Source organism: Mesoplodon densirostris, chromosome 8, assembly GCF_025265405.1.
Source record: "Mesoplodon densirostris isolate mMesDen1 chromosome 8, mMesDen1 primary haplotype, whole genome shotgun sequence".
Classification (NCBI taxonomy): domain Eukaryota; kingdom Metazoa; phylum Chordata; class Mammalia; order Artiodactyla; family Ziphiidae; genus Mesoplodon; species Mesoplodon densirostris.
Genome location: NC_082668.1, coordinates 9,312,113 through 9,329,889, shown reverse-complemented (window position 1 = coordinate 9,329,889; position 17,777 = coordinate 9,312,113). Strand labels below are relative to the sequence as shown.

Below are 17,777 nucleotides of genomic sequence, written 5' to 3'. Positions count from 1 at the left end.
CAGTTGGAGACACCTGTCCCAGCCCAACTAGGCAGGCAAGAAGAGAACAAATTTCCTTTCCTTCAATTCTTGTTTTATTCAGGCCCTTAACAGATTGGATGGTGCCCACTGACCTTGAAGAGGGCAATCTACTTTACTGAGCCCACCTATTCAAATGCTAATGTCCTCAGAGACACCCAGGATAATCTGGGCACCCAAGATTGTCCAGTCAAGTTGACACATAAAATTAACTATCACAATGACAGTATGTTAATTGTACCTGATAAGCAAGAGGTGTTGAGTGTTCTAAAAGCCTGGCTGAGTCACATGCACTCCAGTTAATGAGAGATAAACCCTATAAGACTTGGAGACATGCCATATAGGTAACTCTTTAGGGGTTCAGTGGTCTGGCGCATAACAGGGTATTCCCTCCAAAGCTCCAAGCTATCGTACCTTGTGTCTCCTACCACTAAGAAGCACAATGGTTGGTAAGGCTCACCAGGTCAGGAGAATAAACATGGTTGACAATTTGATGAAAATGATTCTGGGCTTTGTAACGTGCGGGCAGGGGTGGAGGATGGAGAGGGAGTAGTTATACCATCTGAATAATAAAATGTGTTCTAATCAATGTTTTCCACTTAATGGGCATTGTTACATGTCAGTAAATATAATTATGTGTCATGCCTATCATAACTTTCATTTTTCATCAAGGCTTGATTGCAGCTGGCCCCTATTGATTATTTTTGGTGTTGTGAACAGTGCTAATTGTGCTGTATCTATTGTATAAGAGCACAGACTCTGCAGTTAGTCCATGTAGGTGGAAACCCAGCTCCTCATGTACTGTCTGTGTTTCCTCCAGCAAGTTACTTACCCTCCCCATGCAGTAGTTTTATCTGTAAAATGGAGATACTAGTAATACATAGCTCATTGGATCATTGTGAGGGTTAGTGAGATAATATTTGCTATACACTTAGAAAGTGCTGACCCTGAAAGCAATAAGTAAATTAATTAAGGAAATTTACATGCAAATATCCTTGTATCGATTAGGGCTCTTTGCCAGTGAGGCCAATTTTATCTAGGTTAGACAGAAAGGGACTTCATTGATGGGATGCACAGTGGCACCTGAAAAGGCAGGAGGCTGGGCTCAGAGCCTGCAAATGGCCCCAGAACCAGGCAGGAAGCAGAGCTGCTCCAGGAATTGGACACCAGGAACATCTCCTCCACCTTCTTAACTGAACAAAAGTTATCCAACTGTGTTTTAACTCCTTAACGATCTTCACGTGAGAGTCCAACTCCCCGAAGAGGGTCTGGCTGGCCTGGCTTGCTCATGGGCCAGTATCTCGGTTAACATTCCTTCTACTCCTGCACACAGAGGGGAGGAGTTTTCTCCCAAAGGAATCCAGGTCTGTTAGGAAAGGGGTGGAGGAGGCTGGACAGCCAAGGAAAATGAAACTGACTGGCAGAACCCACCCGGGGACCATCAGTGAGCTCTGATGTCTAAGGGGAGGAATGGGGTGGTCCCAGGCCAGTCTGAGAGGCCACAGAGCCTGGGGGGCACATTCCTGAATCGAATGGAACAAGTTGACTGTAGTTCCATTGCCTGTGCTTTGGAGATTAAGGCTGAGTCGGTCATCACGTTAGAAAGGAGAGCATCCACTCCACCACCCTGGACAGCCAAGGGCAAGGACGGCCACTAAGCCCATCGCCCCTGTCAGTTCCATTTACCTGGACGCATATGTGGGCTGTTGGCTGTAAAGGAGTCTGGCTGTGGTCTTACTGGGGGGGAGTGTGCCTGTGTCCCTGGGAACTGCAGTAAGACTGATGCTCCTGAGGTCCTGGGCTCCACCCTTCAGCCTGAACCTCCCAGTGCGGGTTCCAGAGCATCAGCACACACCCTGCTATCTGGGTGGAGAGGACCGGGCCTTCTGTCTGGAGGAGAGAACAGGGTTCTCCAGCTCTCCCTGAGTAAACTGGGTGGAAGATGTCCCTATGAGGGCAATATGCAAAGAACAGTTGCCTATGGCTTCTAGAAAGTGAACAAAAGCAGGCTGATGGTAGAGGGAAGTCATAACTCAAGGGAAGCCGCAAGAAAAAATGTTTCCTGTTTATTATTACTCTGCTTGAGAGCAGCCGCAACCTTACATGGGGTGGCCAAAACTTTGGTAGGAAGCCCACCTTCTTTCTGGTCAGCAAAGCCGGGAAGAAGCCCAGGGCAACCAGGCTTTCTGGGGAGAGAGGGGAAAATCCCAGGAAGGTGAAAGTCACAGAGAAGAACCCCAAATTCTGTGTATAAACCCTCCCCAATTGAGTTCAAAACCAACTGACAGGCAAAAAGGTGGGACAGATGGGGATCAAATAGTAGTTTTCTTCATGATAAAAGCTGGATGGGGCTTAGTGATGTGGCTTACCATGTAGCAAAAAAGAGATCCCTGGGGCTTCCCTGATGGCACAGTGGTTGAGAGTCTGCCTGCCGATGCAGGGACGCGGGTTCGTGCCCCGGTCTGGGAGGATCCCACATGCCGCGGAGCAGCTAGGCCCGTGAGCCATGGCCGCTGAGCCTGCGCATCCGGAGCCTGTGCTCCGCAACGGGAGAGGCCACAACAGTGAGAGGTCCACATACCGCAAAAAAAAAAAAAAAAAAAAGAGATCCTTAAAACGGAACCTCAGAATTGGGCTTATCCACACAGTCTTACACAGCTCCAATCAGTCACACCCCACCCCGCCCCACTCCCCAGGCCCCTGTCTCTGTGCACTTGACTTGGAAGGGCTGACAGATCCCTGGCCCTGCAGGAAGGACAAGCCCAGGGAGACCCAACAAGGAACAAGCAGACTCACCCCTTCTACCCAGAGAGCCTCCCAGGAGGAGGGAGGAGCAGGGGGTCCAGGCCAGTCCCACTGACTGATGTGCTGCCCCTGGAAGGGGACAATGGAGCAGGGCCTGAGCGTAACCACTTAGGTCCCAGGCGCCCACTCCGCTCCACTTCTACACCCACGGAGGAGCGGAGGGTCTTGATCCTCTGGCCCCAGTGGCTACTCTGGCAGCTGCTGCTGCTTCCTTCTGCCCTTCAAGCTCAGATCCCAGGTTCTACTGTCTGGTGTCAGGGACAAGCCTCTGGTCCCCACTGGGGTCTCCCAACTTAGAGACTCAGCCCCACTACTGAAGTCTGAGGGGAAGCTCTTCCCGGGGAAGCTCGTGAAACCTGTCGCCTTAGCGGGTCCCCTGCCCCAGGTCTCTCCTCCACCACGACCTCCCCTGCCCTCTGGGTTTCCGGGCCCAGTAGCTGGGCTCCTCCCGGGACAGCAGAGATGCTCGCCGTGGCCAGCGGTCCTCACAGCCATGGAAAATGCCCAGGTGCCCCTTTATTTCCTTCCATCACTCCAGCAGGGTTTGTAGGAGGAGCTCCACCTCTTTTTTTTTTTTTTCTAATTGAAGTATGGTTGGTTTACAATGTTGTGTTAATTTCTGCTGTACAGCAAAGTGATGCAGTTATACATAGATACATATTCTCTTTTATATACATATTTTCTTTTTCATTATGGTTTATCCTAGGATCAACCTGCTTCTTAATTTGGTCCTGTCCTTTTCCGAACCCGAGTTCCTGGCTTAAAGAAACCGCGTTCTCCACAGAGGCCTGGGGATGCTTCGGAAACTCCTGCTGCTCTCACAGAGTGTGGTGCAGGCCCAGCTTTCTCAGACCCACAGGAAAGTCTCTGCCAGGGGCCAGGAGCAGCCCCCACACGGGAGTGTCCACCCTGTGGATGACTCGTCCAGCCGCTGCTAGGTGGCCTCTAATTCCGGGTGCTCATCTTGAAGGTCCTAAACAGACGACAGAAAAGTGGGCACATTTATGTCAACAGCCAGCACGGCAGTGGCCTGAGCCACCAGCTGCCCAGGGACAGAGAGAAGAGGGAGAGGGGACACTGGAAATGGCAGGTGCGGTCTGTGCCAGCCTTGTCTGGACCCCATGCCCCATGGAGTCAGGAGCAGAGGACAGTTGAGCCCAACAGAGCCTCGGCTTACTAGTCCTTCTACGCCCCCCCAAAGTGAGGGAGGGAGAGAGGGGTCCACACGTGTGCAGGATGTGGTACCACTGAGACCCTGTCCACTGGAAAAGATGCCCTCATCAGTGTCCTGGGGTCTGTCCCAACCACTGAGATGTGATGCTCACTTCTTTGGGGGAAAGAAAGAACAGAAGTGGAGAGAAGGTACGAACCTTCCCCATCATCTTCAAATATGATTTGCTTTTATGCTGACTCAGGTGAGTCTTCTGGTCACTTCTCATTCTTTGTGGAATGATGACTCAGAATCTGAGTGGAAAAACCTGTGCACAACTTCAGGGCCAAGGGTCACCCTCTCAGCTGGGGTCACCTGCCTTTTCATTTCTAGGTTATCTGGGTTCCAAGCTCCATCTCCATCCAAAGAGAAGCTTTTGCCCCTTGGCATTCCCATGACTGCTTCCCAGGTTTCTCCTCATCACCCCTGGCTGCAGTTGTGAAGCAACCCTATAGTCGGGGCGCCTTAGACCCTTGCACCTAAGATGTCAACCCTTGTCACCACCTTGGTTCCAGCCTCTGGTCCCAGGGCCTTGGAGATTTTTCTCCTACCTCTGGCTGATTTCCAGGAATACTAAGAACATTCTCTCCACTTTATAAAGCTGAGCATTTGGGCTCTCTCCTGGTCCGTGTCCACACGCTGCGACCTAAATGCGTCAGTGCAGGCTCTCCCACAGCCCGGAGAAAAGATGTGAAGTCTCTGTCTTTCCCTCTCCCCACCATGGTCATCTCGGCAAGGGGAAGGAGCACACATGGGGTTTACCCCGGCCGTGTACTAAGCTCTGAACCGCTCTGTGAAGGCAGGAGAATGGGGACAGTTGGGGTCATGCAGAAGTTGTTGCTGTCTTTGCACAAACAGGTGGACCCCTGAGGGCTGGCCCTGCTCCTCCCCTGGCCCTCCAGGCCCTGACTGTCACTCCTTGTCTTTCATCCCTGGGACCTCATGTCAGGATGGCTGGAAGCACAGTGGGGTTGCGAGAAGAGGGAGGATGTCTGCACAGCACAGCTCACTGACAAATACTTTCACTTCCCTTTTCCCTACTTGGGCGGAGTCATCTCTGGGTGAGTCTCAGAGCAGACTTCCTGCTCAGGGCTCAGGGCTCCAGCAGCCTCCCCGGACCGAGGCTGGGGAGCCTGGAGGGGTCGGAGGCCAAGCTCAGGCCCAGGGCAGGCTGGGCAGGAAGATGGCTGGTGGGGGCGGCGAGCTCATCAGCAGGTCAGTCTTTCTCCCGCTTCCTCCCACCTTTCCCTCTGGCCACGCTGCTGCTTCCGTGCTGTCCTTTGGACTCTGCACTAAACCTCTGCTTTACGCCTGGCGTAAGGGAACAGTCACCTGCAGTGTAATGAAGGGCAGGAATGTATAATGAGGAAATCGGATTTTAAACTGCAGCAGGGCTGCAGCCACAACACAGGTGACTACTTGTTTTGCAGCTACTGCTCAGCTGGCAGGCCTGTATGAAGGCAGCAGTCCTTCCTGAGGCTTTGCAGCAAGGATTTATTTCCTTGTGACCCCAGATCACTGTCGTTTCCCTCAGGTCAGTTCTACCTTCACGTAGGTCATTTCAAAGAAGGTAGTTTCGAAAATAAAAAATTCAGGAGAAACCCCTGATTTATTCACAAACCCTGGATGGTGCTGTCGGTCTCGTACTTGTCCTGTGGACGGGACCACTATTCCCACTTCTAGCTGGAGGCCTGGGTTCTTCCTCCAGCGATCCTGAGCAAAGAAATTAACGGGAAGAGAAATACCCCAAACTGCAAAGAGCTAGTACAGGCTGAGTAATTTTTTTTTTTATTTAACAAATTTAATCAGTTATACGTATACATCTGTTCCCATATCCCCTCCCCTTTGCGTCTCCCTCCCACCCTCCCTATCCCACCCCTCCAGGTGGTCACAAAGCACCGAGCTGATCTCCCTGTGCTATGCGGCTGCTTCCCACTATCTATCTACCTTACGTTTGGTACTGTATATATGTCCATGCCGCTCTTTCGCTTTGTCACAGCTTACCCTTCCCCCTCCCCATATCCTCAAGTCCATTCTCTAGTAGATCTGTATCTTTATTCCTGTCTTACCCCATGTTCTTCATGACATTTTTTTCCTTAAATTCCATATATATGTGTCAGCATACAGTATTTGTCTTTCTCTTTCTGACTTACTTCACTCTGTATGACAGACTCTAGGTCCATCCACCTCAACAGGGTGAGTAATTTTATGTTTGGTTTCATTTTCTGTTCTGGAATTGGTTACACCTCTACAAGAAAAAGAGTAGAAATCTTATCTTTTTCTCTAGTAATGGGTCAGAAATACCATTATTTAATATTTTAAATTTTTTGTTTTTTTAATACCAAAGAAATACATTATGCATTCTTGCTCATAAAATTTCAAACTATACAGAAGTATATAGAGGGAAAAAGTCCTGTTCACCACTCACCCCCTTGCAGCTTCCAATACCAGTCCTGTTAGAGTCACAGGCATAACCTTCCAGATCCTTTTCTTTGCATTTACATATATAACTCATTTTCTTAAATACAAAATTTGAATCCTGTTTTTTAAAAAATGGATTCATATTGTGAATGCGATTTTGCATTTTCACTTACTTTAATAGCCATAGGCTCTTCTCATTCTTTTTAACAGCTATATGTTGGGTTGGCCAAAAAGTTCCGTAAGAGGTTACAGAAAAATCCGAACGAACTTGTTGGCCAACCCAATACTATCCCGTAGAATGGATACACCATTGTTTTTATTGTTTGTTTATTTAATTGAAGTATAGTTGATTTGCAATATGGTGTTAGTTAGTTTCAGGTGTAGAGCAAAGTAATTCAGTTATATATATATATATATATATATATATATATACACACACACACACATATATACATATAAAAATATATATTCTTTTTCAGATTCTTTTCCCATATAGGTTTTACAAAATATTGAGTATAGTTCCCTGTGCTATACAGTATGTCCTTGTTGTTTGTCTACTTTATATACTAGGGTGTATATGTTACTCCAAAATTCCTAATTTATCCCTCCCCCCACGTTTCCCCTTTGGTAACCATAAGTCTGTGAGTCTGTTTCTGTTTTGTAAATAAGTTCATTTGTATCATTTTTTAGATTCCACAAATAAGTGATATCATATGAGATTTGTCTTTCTCTGTCTGACTTACTTCACTTCTAGGTCCCTCCATGTTGCTGCAAATGGCATTATTTCGTTCTTTTTTTATGGCTGAATAATATTCCATTGTATAAATATACCAATCTTCTTTCTCCGTTCATCTGTTGATGGACATTTAGGTTGCTTCCACATCTTGGCTATTGTAAATAGTGCTGCTATGAACATTGGTGTGCATGTATCTTTTCCAAGTATGTTTTTCTCCAGATATATGCCCAGGAGTGGGATTGCTGGATCATATGGTAGCTCTATTTTTAGTTTTTTAAGGAATCTCCATACTATTCTCCATAGTAGCTGTATCAATTTACATTCCCACCAGCAGTGTAAGAGGGTTCTCTTTTCTCCACACCGTCTCCAGCATTTATAATGTATAGACTTTTTGATGATGGCCATTCTGACTACACCATAGTTTTTTGTTTGTTTGTTTTGTTTTTTTACTTTTGGCTGCGTTGGGTCTTTGTTGCGGAGTGCAGGCTTATTGCAGCGGCTTCTCTTGTTGCAGAGCATGGGCTCTAGGCATGTGGGCTTCAGTAGTTGCAGCATGTAGGCTTCAGTAGTTGTGGCTCGTGGGCTCTAGAGCGCAGGCTCACTAGCTGTGGCACACGGGCTTAGTTGCTCCGCAGCATGTGGGATCTTCCCAGACCAGGGCTCAAACCCATGTCCCTTGCATTGGTAGGCGGGTTCCTAACCACTGCGTCACCAGGGAAGCCCCATACACCATGGTTTTTAAAACATCCCTCCTCCCCACCCTATTGACAGACAGATCATTTTCAGTTGTTCACTTTTACCAAGAAGCAGTGATAACAACGATTGTGTATTTCTTTATATTTTTGTACATATAAAAGTGTTTGTCTTGTGTCAATAACCAAAAAAAATGGAATTGCTGAGACAAAGTGTACTAATATGTAATTGTTTATAGATTCTGCAAGCGGCCTTTCTAAGTAGCTGAACCAATGTATTCACCTACAAGATTTAGGTGAGCCATCTCCCCACACCCAAACTTTGCAGAGGTGATGGATCAAGAGTTGCATCTTGTTAACTTTACTCTCCTGATTACATGAGAGGTTGAACAGTTTTTTTGTTTATTGGCCTCTTTATGAAGTGCTGGTTGATTTATTGCCAGTGTTAGTGAGTTGAGATGATTGTTCTTTCTTTAACTGTAAGGGAGAATTTGCTAAAATTCTGAAACTTATAAATATACTTTCCTTGCCCTTTCACTTTGTTGTGGTGACTTTATCTTATTAAAGCTTAAACTTTAAAGTACAGCCTTATTATTGTATTGATTTTATAAAATAGATGTACCCTTGTTATTATGAATAAATAAAGTGATGCAGAAAGTTATTGATAAATTCCATGTGCACAGCCTTTAACTATAGCCCTTGTGTTTTTAAGGTGATAGATTCAATTCTACCTTTACTTCAGGGTAAGTTTCTCCTCTAGTATCACCAAAACAATTTTCTTTTTCAATTTTGGGGCAAAATTATTCTTCCACTGGAGCAACTTCAGCCTTCACAGCTTTTATCTGTCCCTAATCTTTCATCTTGTTAGCTTTTTACCTTCTGCTCATGATGGTTGTCTCAAACTTTTCTTCATGACAATTATTTAATTTTTAGTAGTTTTTGGTTTCTTGGTTTTTTTTCAAGTTAATTTGTTTATTTGGGGGGATCTTAATTTGTTTCTACAGCTCTTCCAACTCCACTTGAAGTCACATATTGTTATTTTATCACCCTATCTTCATGCTCTTGCTTTATTACTTAGGTTTTGTGTGATGTTCAGTGTTTTGGGGATGTTTTCTTCATCCTCTGGGTTATCCTTCCAGATTGATTCTATTTGCAGTTTGGTTTCAAGAGTTGCTTTACTTTCTTGTTCACATGCCTGCCCTGGTTTTACAGCCCATTTCATTCCAACATGACCTGGGCAGCTGTCCCACCACCCACAGGCTTAAGCTGAGTGAATGTTTTCGTTTTTTTCCCCCCACATTTCCTGTCTTATCTGAGACCAAATTACTTCCTGTCTGATCTACGGTTAAAGCTTCTACTTTAATTCTTACGAATTTTTGTCTGAGAATCCTTTAATCTGTTAAACCATCCCTTTCCCCACTGATCTGCAGTGATCCCTTTCCCATTAGCCAAGGGGCCATATGTGCAGGGTCTGTTTCTGTGCACTCTCTTCTCTGCCATTGACCTATGACAGCCTCTCCTTATGCGTTTCCACACTGTCATGGCAACAGCAGCTTCATGTGAACTCTTGTAGAGTAAATCTTCCCATGTTCTTTTCTTCTTCCAAAGTGTCTTGGCCCTTTGCATCTCCAAATCAGCTTGTCAAAATCTTGTCGAGATTTTGGTTAGCATTGCATTGACTCTATAGGTCAATTTGAAGAGAATTGACATCTTTACAATCTTGTCTTCCATCTCATTAATATGGTATATATATATATATATATATATATATATATATATATTCATTTTTAAATGTTTTCTAATAAAATTTAAACTTTTCTGTCTATAAGTCTTATACTTCTGCTAGATTTATTCATAGATACTTGAGATCTTTGTGCTATGATATCTATATAATTTAAAAGTCACCTTTCTAGCTGCTTGTTACTGATATAAAAATAAATTGAAACTGCCAAACTTTAAAAAATTCTAATAAATTGTATGGAGATATATATATATTTTATATAGATATAAATTTATATAATGTATACGTAATGACTATTTTTTTACTTTCAGTCTAATTCTTATACTTCCTACTTCTTTTTCTTGCCTTACTGTGTGGGCTAGGACTTTGTACATGGCGAATATAAGTAGTGATAGTAATCATCTCTATCTTGATTCCAGTCCCAAAGGGAAGTCCTTTATCATTATACAATTATGAATGATGTTTGCTATAGGTTTTCTTTTTTAATAAAAAAACTTACACAGATTAAAGAAGTTTTATATTTGGCATCTGATACTTTCAATATATGAGGTGTTTGTGACCCTGTTTTCTGTTGTTTCTGCCAGTTCTCACTCACAAATTTCTTTTTTTAAATAAACGTTTTATTTTGGAATAATGTTATATTTACAGAAAAGTTGCAAAGATAGTACAGTAGTCTCTAATACTGTATACCCAGTTTCATTTCCTGTGTTATTATCCTCTTACATTATTGTGGTACATTTGTCAAAACTAATAAAACCCAATATTAGTAGGTTACTGCTAACTAAAGCCCAGACTTTTTTCAGTTTCACCAGTTTTTCCACCAATGTCCGTTTTCTTTTGCAGGATTGAATCCAGTATACCACATTGCATTGAGCCATCCCATCACTTCTTCTCTTCTGGTCTGTGACAGTTTCTCAGTCTTTCCTTGTCTTTCACAACCTTGACAGTTTGAAGAGTACTGATCAGGCATTTTGTAGAATCTTTCAATTTGGGTTTGTCTTGATGTCTTTCTCATGATTATACTGGGGTTACAGGTTTTATGAAAGAAAACCACAGAGGTGAAATGCCCTTCTCATCACCTCATATCAGGAGATATGTCAACCTGACTTAACACCAGGAATGCTGACCTTGATCATTTGGTTTAGGTAGTGTTTGCCAGGCTTTTCCACTATAAAGTTACTATTTTTTTCCTTTCCACACTCTATTCACAAAGATTATTTTGCTTATATAGCTGGCTATCTTTGACTATGTACTAGCATCGTATTTAGAAAAATTATTTATAGGTAAAATCTGGGACCACAGTGAAGGTACTAGGCTTTGGAAAGGATTTCTGTTTGCTACAACCAGGTGCCTCAGGATGCACCAATTTGGGAACTGTTTAGCACATGTTCAGGGGCTGAGAGAACCTCGGGGAACCCAGGTAATTTAACTGGGAATAGAATTCAGTAAATTCAGAGATGTCCCTACACTTATTCTCACCATGAATATGTCAAGGTCAGGGTCTGGACTCCCATTGGACTCTCCACCCTGTGTGGACTCTAGACTTTATTTCTGTCTCTCTTACTCCTTAAGGCTGTCAAACCTGAGGTCCTGATTCTCTGGGGTCAGCAAATGCCCTCAACTCAAAAGTGTCTCTGTGCTTTACTTACCTCTCTGGTTTCTCCTTCCCCTTTACTTTTGCCTGGCAAATCCTTACGGTGGTTTCATCTCTTCTATGATTAATAACATGTTTAAATGCTTTTTCCAACTCAAGTTTTTTCAACAGAACTCTGTACTGCTTGTGGGAGTTGAGAGAGATTGAGATGTTTTGAATCCTGACCTACCACACCAGAAACTTATGGTCATTGACTAAATGATTGATTGATTGATTAACTGCCATTTTTCAAAGTTTATGGCTTGAGGTTTGATTGTGGCTCTTGAAGTTTTCTCTGACTGCTTCTAGGATTTTTCTCTTAGCATTTAAACTGTAGTGCGTCTAGATTTGTTTGTTTTTTTATTGTTTTTGTTTTGCATTTAACCTGTTGGTGTTTTCACAGTTGCTTGAATTTGTGAGTTAATGCCTTTTATCTGTTTTAGAAAATCCTTAGCCGTTAACTCTTCAAATATTTCTTCTGTCCTCCCCCCAGTTTCCTCCTCTCTCTTTCTAGGACTCAAAAGTAGATGATACTAGACCTTTTGACTGTCTGTCACATACTCCTTTCATGCTTTTCTGCATTTTTCCATTTTTTAAATGTCTGTACTTTAGTTGGATGTCTTTTATTGAGGTATCTATCTTCTAGTTAGCCAATTGACAAGTTTTGTCTTTTTAATCCAATCTTCTGATAAATACTACCAACAAGTTTCATTTTTAAAATTGTATTTTTAGATCTAAATATTCCATTTCATTATTTTTTGTAGATTCCAATTCTCTGGTAGAATTATCTGACTTTCTACTTTCTGCACCGTTTCGTCCATTTTCTTGACCATGTTAATCACAGATTTTATGTGCTAAGTCCAGTCCCTGGATCATCTGTGCACTTGCTTCCATCATCTTTTTTTTTTTTCTTGGTTTGGTCCTATAGTCCTATCTTTTGACATGCCTATTAATTTTTTATTGAATGCCAGACATTGTGTATGCAAGACATAGAGCCCCCAAATATTCTCTTCCACATAAGAGTGATTCCCCTTTCCTCTGCTAAGCAAGCAAAACAATGAGGCAGACTACATTACACATTCAGGGCATGGAAGGACTCAAGATTAGTATGCATTTTTTGATAAGGTTTAATATACCTTTGGTTTGCCCTGATCACAGATGAGGACATCCAGGGCTTTCAGCTGAGAGAGAGCAATCAAGTTTTCTCTGCTTTTCAAAGTTTTTGTCATATTTTCACCCTCTTTCTTCATGCAGCTTTAGAACTGAAAAAAGTTCTTGAGAAAACCAACCAAGTTTTTAATTTCCTTGAAGTCTCTAACTTTGCACTCCAACTCCAAATGACCATCAGAAGTTCTGCTAGTTTCTTTGTCCTCCAGCTACAGCCCTTTGCCTGTGCCAGGTCCAGATTCTCAGCTTCTAGCTATGTTCAGAATTTACAAGTGCTCTCATGGGACAAAAAGGCTACAGATTCCAAAGCCAGATCACCACTCTCTTCAGAGCTTTCAACTCTCTCCCTTTATGTTCTCTGGACCTCATCATGATTGTCTTTGCCTTTTCTGCATGGTGAGCCTTCAGGTAATTCTGCTTTGCTTTTCAGAGACTTTTTACATAGTCATTCCAGCCTCCTGGCCTTAAAAACTTTACCAAATATCTTGGGAAGAAGAACGGGTTGTGTGTTGAGGCCCCTCAAGTCTCCAGTCCTGTGTGACTGTCACAAGCTCTCTGTGTTCCCTGCTCAGAGTAACACTCTTTGGTCTTGGCCAAGCCCAAATTCTCAGCTTCTGTTCCCAGAATCAGCAAATACCAGCCACCACCCTGAAAAATAACAATTATAGCTTCTCAGCTCCCAAAGGTCTCCAGTCTCTAGAACCTTAGTCTCTGCAGACTCTGTTGCTTCTGTAGCTCTCTGGTCCCTTTAAAATAGTTTTCTGGTATTCTACCCAGCTCTTCTAATTGGTCTATACTGGACTTCTGGCCTGCCTCAAACTGTTCGATCCTACCCTCTGATGAGTTTTTGTTTACATTATTTTGTAATATGTATGTGGATACTAACAAGGGTTAACCTATAGTCTAGTTTCATTTTCCCATTTTATTCAAAAATCACATACAATTTTTTTCTTATTTTTCTTATTTTTAATTGAAGTAGAGTTGATTTACAATATTACATGAGTTTTAGGTGTACAACACAGTGATTCAATTTTTTATAGATTATACTCCATTTAAAGTTATTACAAAATAATGGCTATATTTCCATGTGCTATACAATATATCCCTGTTGCTTATTTATTTTATACATAGTAGTTTGTGTCTCTTAATCTCATATGCCTATCTTGCCCCTCCCCACTTCCCTCTCCTCACTGGTAACCACTAGCTTGTTCCCTATATCTGTAAATCTGTTGCTGTTTTGTTATATACATTCATTTGTTTTATATTTTAGATTCCACATATAAGTGATAATGTAGAGTATTTGCCTTTTTCTATTTGACTTGTCTCACTAAGCACAATACTCTAGGCCCATTTACATTGTTGCAAATAGCAAAATTTTATTTTTTTTAATGGCTGAGTAATATTCCAATGTGTGTGTGTGTGTGCATCATGCCTTATTTATCCATTCATCTGTTGATGGGCACTTAAGTTGCTTCCATATCTTGGCAATTTAAATAATGCCGCTATTAACATTGGGGTACATGTATCCATATCCATTTTTATCCTCAAGTTTACCAATGTTATCCTCCTTATGCTTTTCTTAAAATGCCTTTTATATACTCAGAATTCTAACCATATTCTCCTATATATTATATTAATACTTTATTCATTCATTCACAAATATTTCCCAATACCATGTTTTCAGAACTTAATGAGATGCTGGAATATAATGGTGAGCAAAGCAGACCAAGTCCCTGCCCTAATGGAAATGACATTCCAGTGAGAGACAAATAGTAAACAGATGAACAAATAAATGTATAATTTAATGACAGAAAGTTGTAAGAGTATAAAGAAAAAAGCATATGGGGTACATGGATAGAGTGTAATGGGAGTGCAGTTTTAGACAGGATGTCCTGGGAAAGCTTTCTGAGAGGTTAGTATTTGATGAGAGTCATGAATGCATTGAGGAAAAGCACCATGCCAATTCCTGAAGAAATGTTCTAAGTAGAGGAAACAATGAAAAGTCAGGCATAGAAACATGCTTGGAATGTCTGAAGAAGGCTTGGAGGTTAAGGTGCCAAAGGGCAATGATCTAGAAGAGGAGTAGTAGAAAATGAGGTGGGAGGTCATGTTTCCATGGGTCATGGTCAAGACTTTATATTTTATTCAAAATAGAGTGGGGAGTCATTGGAGGGTTTTCAATAGAGTGAAGTAATCTGATTTCAGTTTTTAAAAGATCTCTTTTGCTTATGTTTGATGTTCGGAGAACAGCTGCAATATGACATGAGTGGAAACAAGAAGACTAGTTGGTAACTATTACAGTAGCCAGGCAAGAGATGATGGTGGTTGGGACCAGGTTGGTGTAATGAATATAAAGAAAAAGGGTGGGATACTGGATATATTTCTATGGTAAAGCCAAGAACAGTCAAAGATGGATCAAACATTAAGTATGAGAGGAAGAGAAGTGTCATAGAAGACTGGAAATGTTTTAGCCAAAGAAATTAAAGGAGAGAGTTGTCATTTGCCTAGATGGCAACATTGTGTAGTGATTAAAGGGCCTGGACTCTGGTCCAAAGCCTCACTCTGTTCTTCAATAATTATGTGGCCTTGGGGATATTGCTTAACAACTCTGTACCTCTGTTTCTTCATCTGTAAAATGGGATAATAAGAGCATATACCTCATAGGTACTGTTATATGTATTTACTATATAAATCCTATATATGGAAAAATTAGAAAATAAGCAGGTTTCAAGAGGTGACTCAGAAGATCAGTGATCAGTTGCTGCCTGCTAATTGTAAAAAGCCTACCTGTGTCATCAAAGTGAAGATGGTTGAATATAAATCTGGAGTCCAGGGGAGAGATATGAGATAGAGATGCACATTTGGGAATTGTCCATGTGTGGCTGGTATCCAAAGCCATGGGAATAGATAAGATTACACAGGGAAGGAGTGCAGATAGAAAAGAGGTAAGAGAACTGTCCCTGAGGAGTTGAATACATGCAAAAGAGCAGGAATAGCCAAGGAGATAGTTGGAAAGCCATAAAGGCATGGCTCTCAGGAGCCAAATGAAGAAAGCATTTCCAGAAGGGAGAAGTTTATCAATGTCCATGAGGTTGAGGGATAAAGTAAGAGGAGGACTGAGAATTGGCCTTTGGGTTTGTCAGTGTGGAGGTCAGGGAAAACATAAACCCAGAATATTATGTATAGGGTATTGGTAGGCGTAAAACTTGAATGCGTGCAAGAGAGACTGAGGTGGAAAAGTGGAGACAGTTAATATGGACAGCAATTTCAAACGAGAAACACAACAGGAGAGGTATACTGAGTGTAGGGAGATTTTTAAATTGGTAATATTGAAGCATGCTGTATGTTGATAGAGAAGGAAAAGTTGATGAGGCAGAAGTGAGAAAGAATGATTCTGTATTGATTGTGCCTGAGTCAGGGAGAGGTAATGGAAAACAGTGCCCATGTGGGTGGATTGTCCTTAGGCTGAAGAGAGGCAATCTGTGCACTGTAACAGGAGGGAAGGCCAGTGGGTGCCCATGTAGGTAGGCTGATGTATCCCATGGTGAGAGGATGCAGTTACATTCTTCTGTTTTGCACCTACATTCTCAGTTGAGAGGGAGAGGAAGGGTGGGAAGAGTTTGAGGATAGAAAAGCTGTAAAATAGTCATTCAGGGAAGGAAAAAGTGAAATGAATAGCATGATGTAGGATTACTCAACAACACTGAGAATACATTTCAGCTTAATGATTATAAACTTAAAGAGAGAGCACTTAGCATGCTTGTTTTTTTTCTCCAGATAGCTTGGGTGCTGATGAGTGGAAGAGGGGCTAATCTGATTTTATCCACGGTTATCGATATATTAGATGAATTCACTGGAGGGAGATGTGAACGAGGAAGTTAAAGGTGAATTTAAGAGGCAGATTTTAATAGCAGTCCTAGAACTTGACTGTATGATGGGGAGCTTTGAACTTACTGATCCCCTTCCCAGTTGTATTTGGGTATTAGGATGTTTTAAAACTCCTTAGTAGATTCTAATGTATAGCCAAGGTTAAGAACACTGGAATATAACAATATATCATGAATTTAGGTGGGTGAGAACAGTGAAGACATAGAAGCAATTATGAAAAATTTAAAAAAACAGTAGCAGAATTGGGAACCTGAGGGTAGGGGATCACAGATTCATTGGAGTGCAGGTGTTAGAAGACATGACCTGCAATAGATGAGGCAGTGGTCATATTTGAGTCTGAGATTTTGTAGCATGCACAAATTGGAGAAATGATGAAGTCTAAAGTATGGCCATGGAAGAAAGTTGCAGAAATCAAATGGAAGACAAGATTATTAGAGATAAGAAGGTCAGTAAGTTGAAAGATCAAGATATTTAATGGAATCTCTGTGAAAATGGAAATAATCATGAATTTTTTAAGGACTCCTGGTAAGGTATTTGCAAAAATTTTCTTCGAATAAGGGACAGTGGCCAATAGAATGGCTGATAGAGAGGAAAGAAAAAAGGAAAGATAAAATGTTTTATAGTTTGTTTAGTTGGTTTTTTGGTTGGTTTATATTTCTTTCTTAATTCCACAGGAGATTTATTTTTGCACATGGAATGAGATACAGAACTACCATTTTTTTCCTTCAAAAAAGGACCATTTATGCAACAACATTAACTTAGTAGTTTATTATTTAACTACTGATATGAAATAACATTTTAAACATATACTAGATTACCTTTATATATAGGTGATCCTTGTTCTGATCCATGATTCTGTTTTTTTATTCCTCTTTCAACACTGAAATCTTTTAGTTACTATGGCTTTATAGGTAAAGCTCTTTATCATTCCTATTTTCAAAATATTCATAGATATTCTTGAGTTCTTTCTCTTCTAGATAAATGTTGGGACCAATTGTTAATGTTCTGTAGTATAACCCATCTTTCTGGGATTCAGTCAATAGACATTGAATGAATATATAGATTTAAATTAAATTTTAAATTAAATTAAAATTTAAAAAATTCTGAATGGTCCCAACTAGAAAGATGGCATGTCTCTTTATTTATTCAAGTACATATTCAAGTTCTATAGTAAAGTTATTGTTTTTTAATGATCCCTATGGTAAGCTCATTGGGTAAATTTAGTGCTAAGCATTTTACAATTATATTTATAAACAGGAACTCATTTTTCTTTTACATTTTCTAAATTTTTATTGCTGGCATAGGGGAAAACTATTGGTTTGAGTTTGTTGACCTTATGGATACAAATCTTACTAAGTGGACTTCTCCTAATATTGTCTTGTATTTTTCTGCAGAAATCTTTGATTTCCTTTATCAATGTTTTATAGTTCTCAGCATATAAATCTTTTACTTCCTTGGTCAGGTTT

General features: G+C 41.4%; 1 protein-coding gene across 1 annotated transcript in view; it reads left to right on the top strand.

Moving 5' to 3' along the window:
- Positions 1-5,103: 5,103 nt before the first annotated feature.
- Positions 5,104-17,777, top strand: part of LOC132494987 (nuclear body protein SP140-like protein) — a 110,342-nt gene continuing 97,668 nt past the window's right edge. The window contains 1 exon segment of the mRNA XM_060106480.1: positions 5,104-5,248. Coding sequence (XP_059962463.1) covers positions 5,217-5,248 — 32 coding nt within the window. The 5' untranslated portion in view covers positions 5,104-5,216.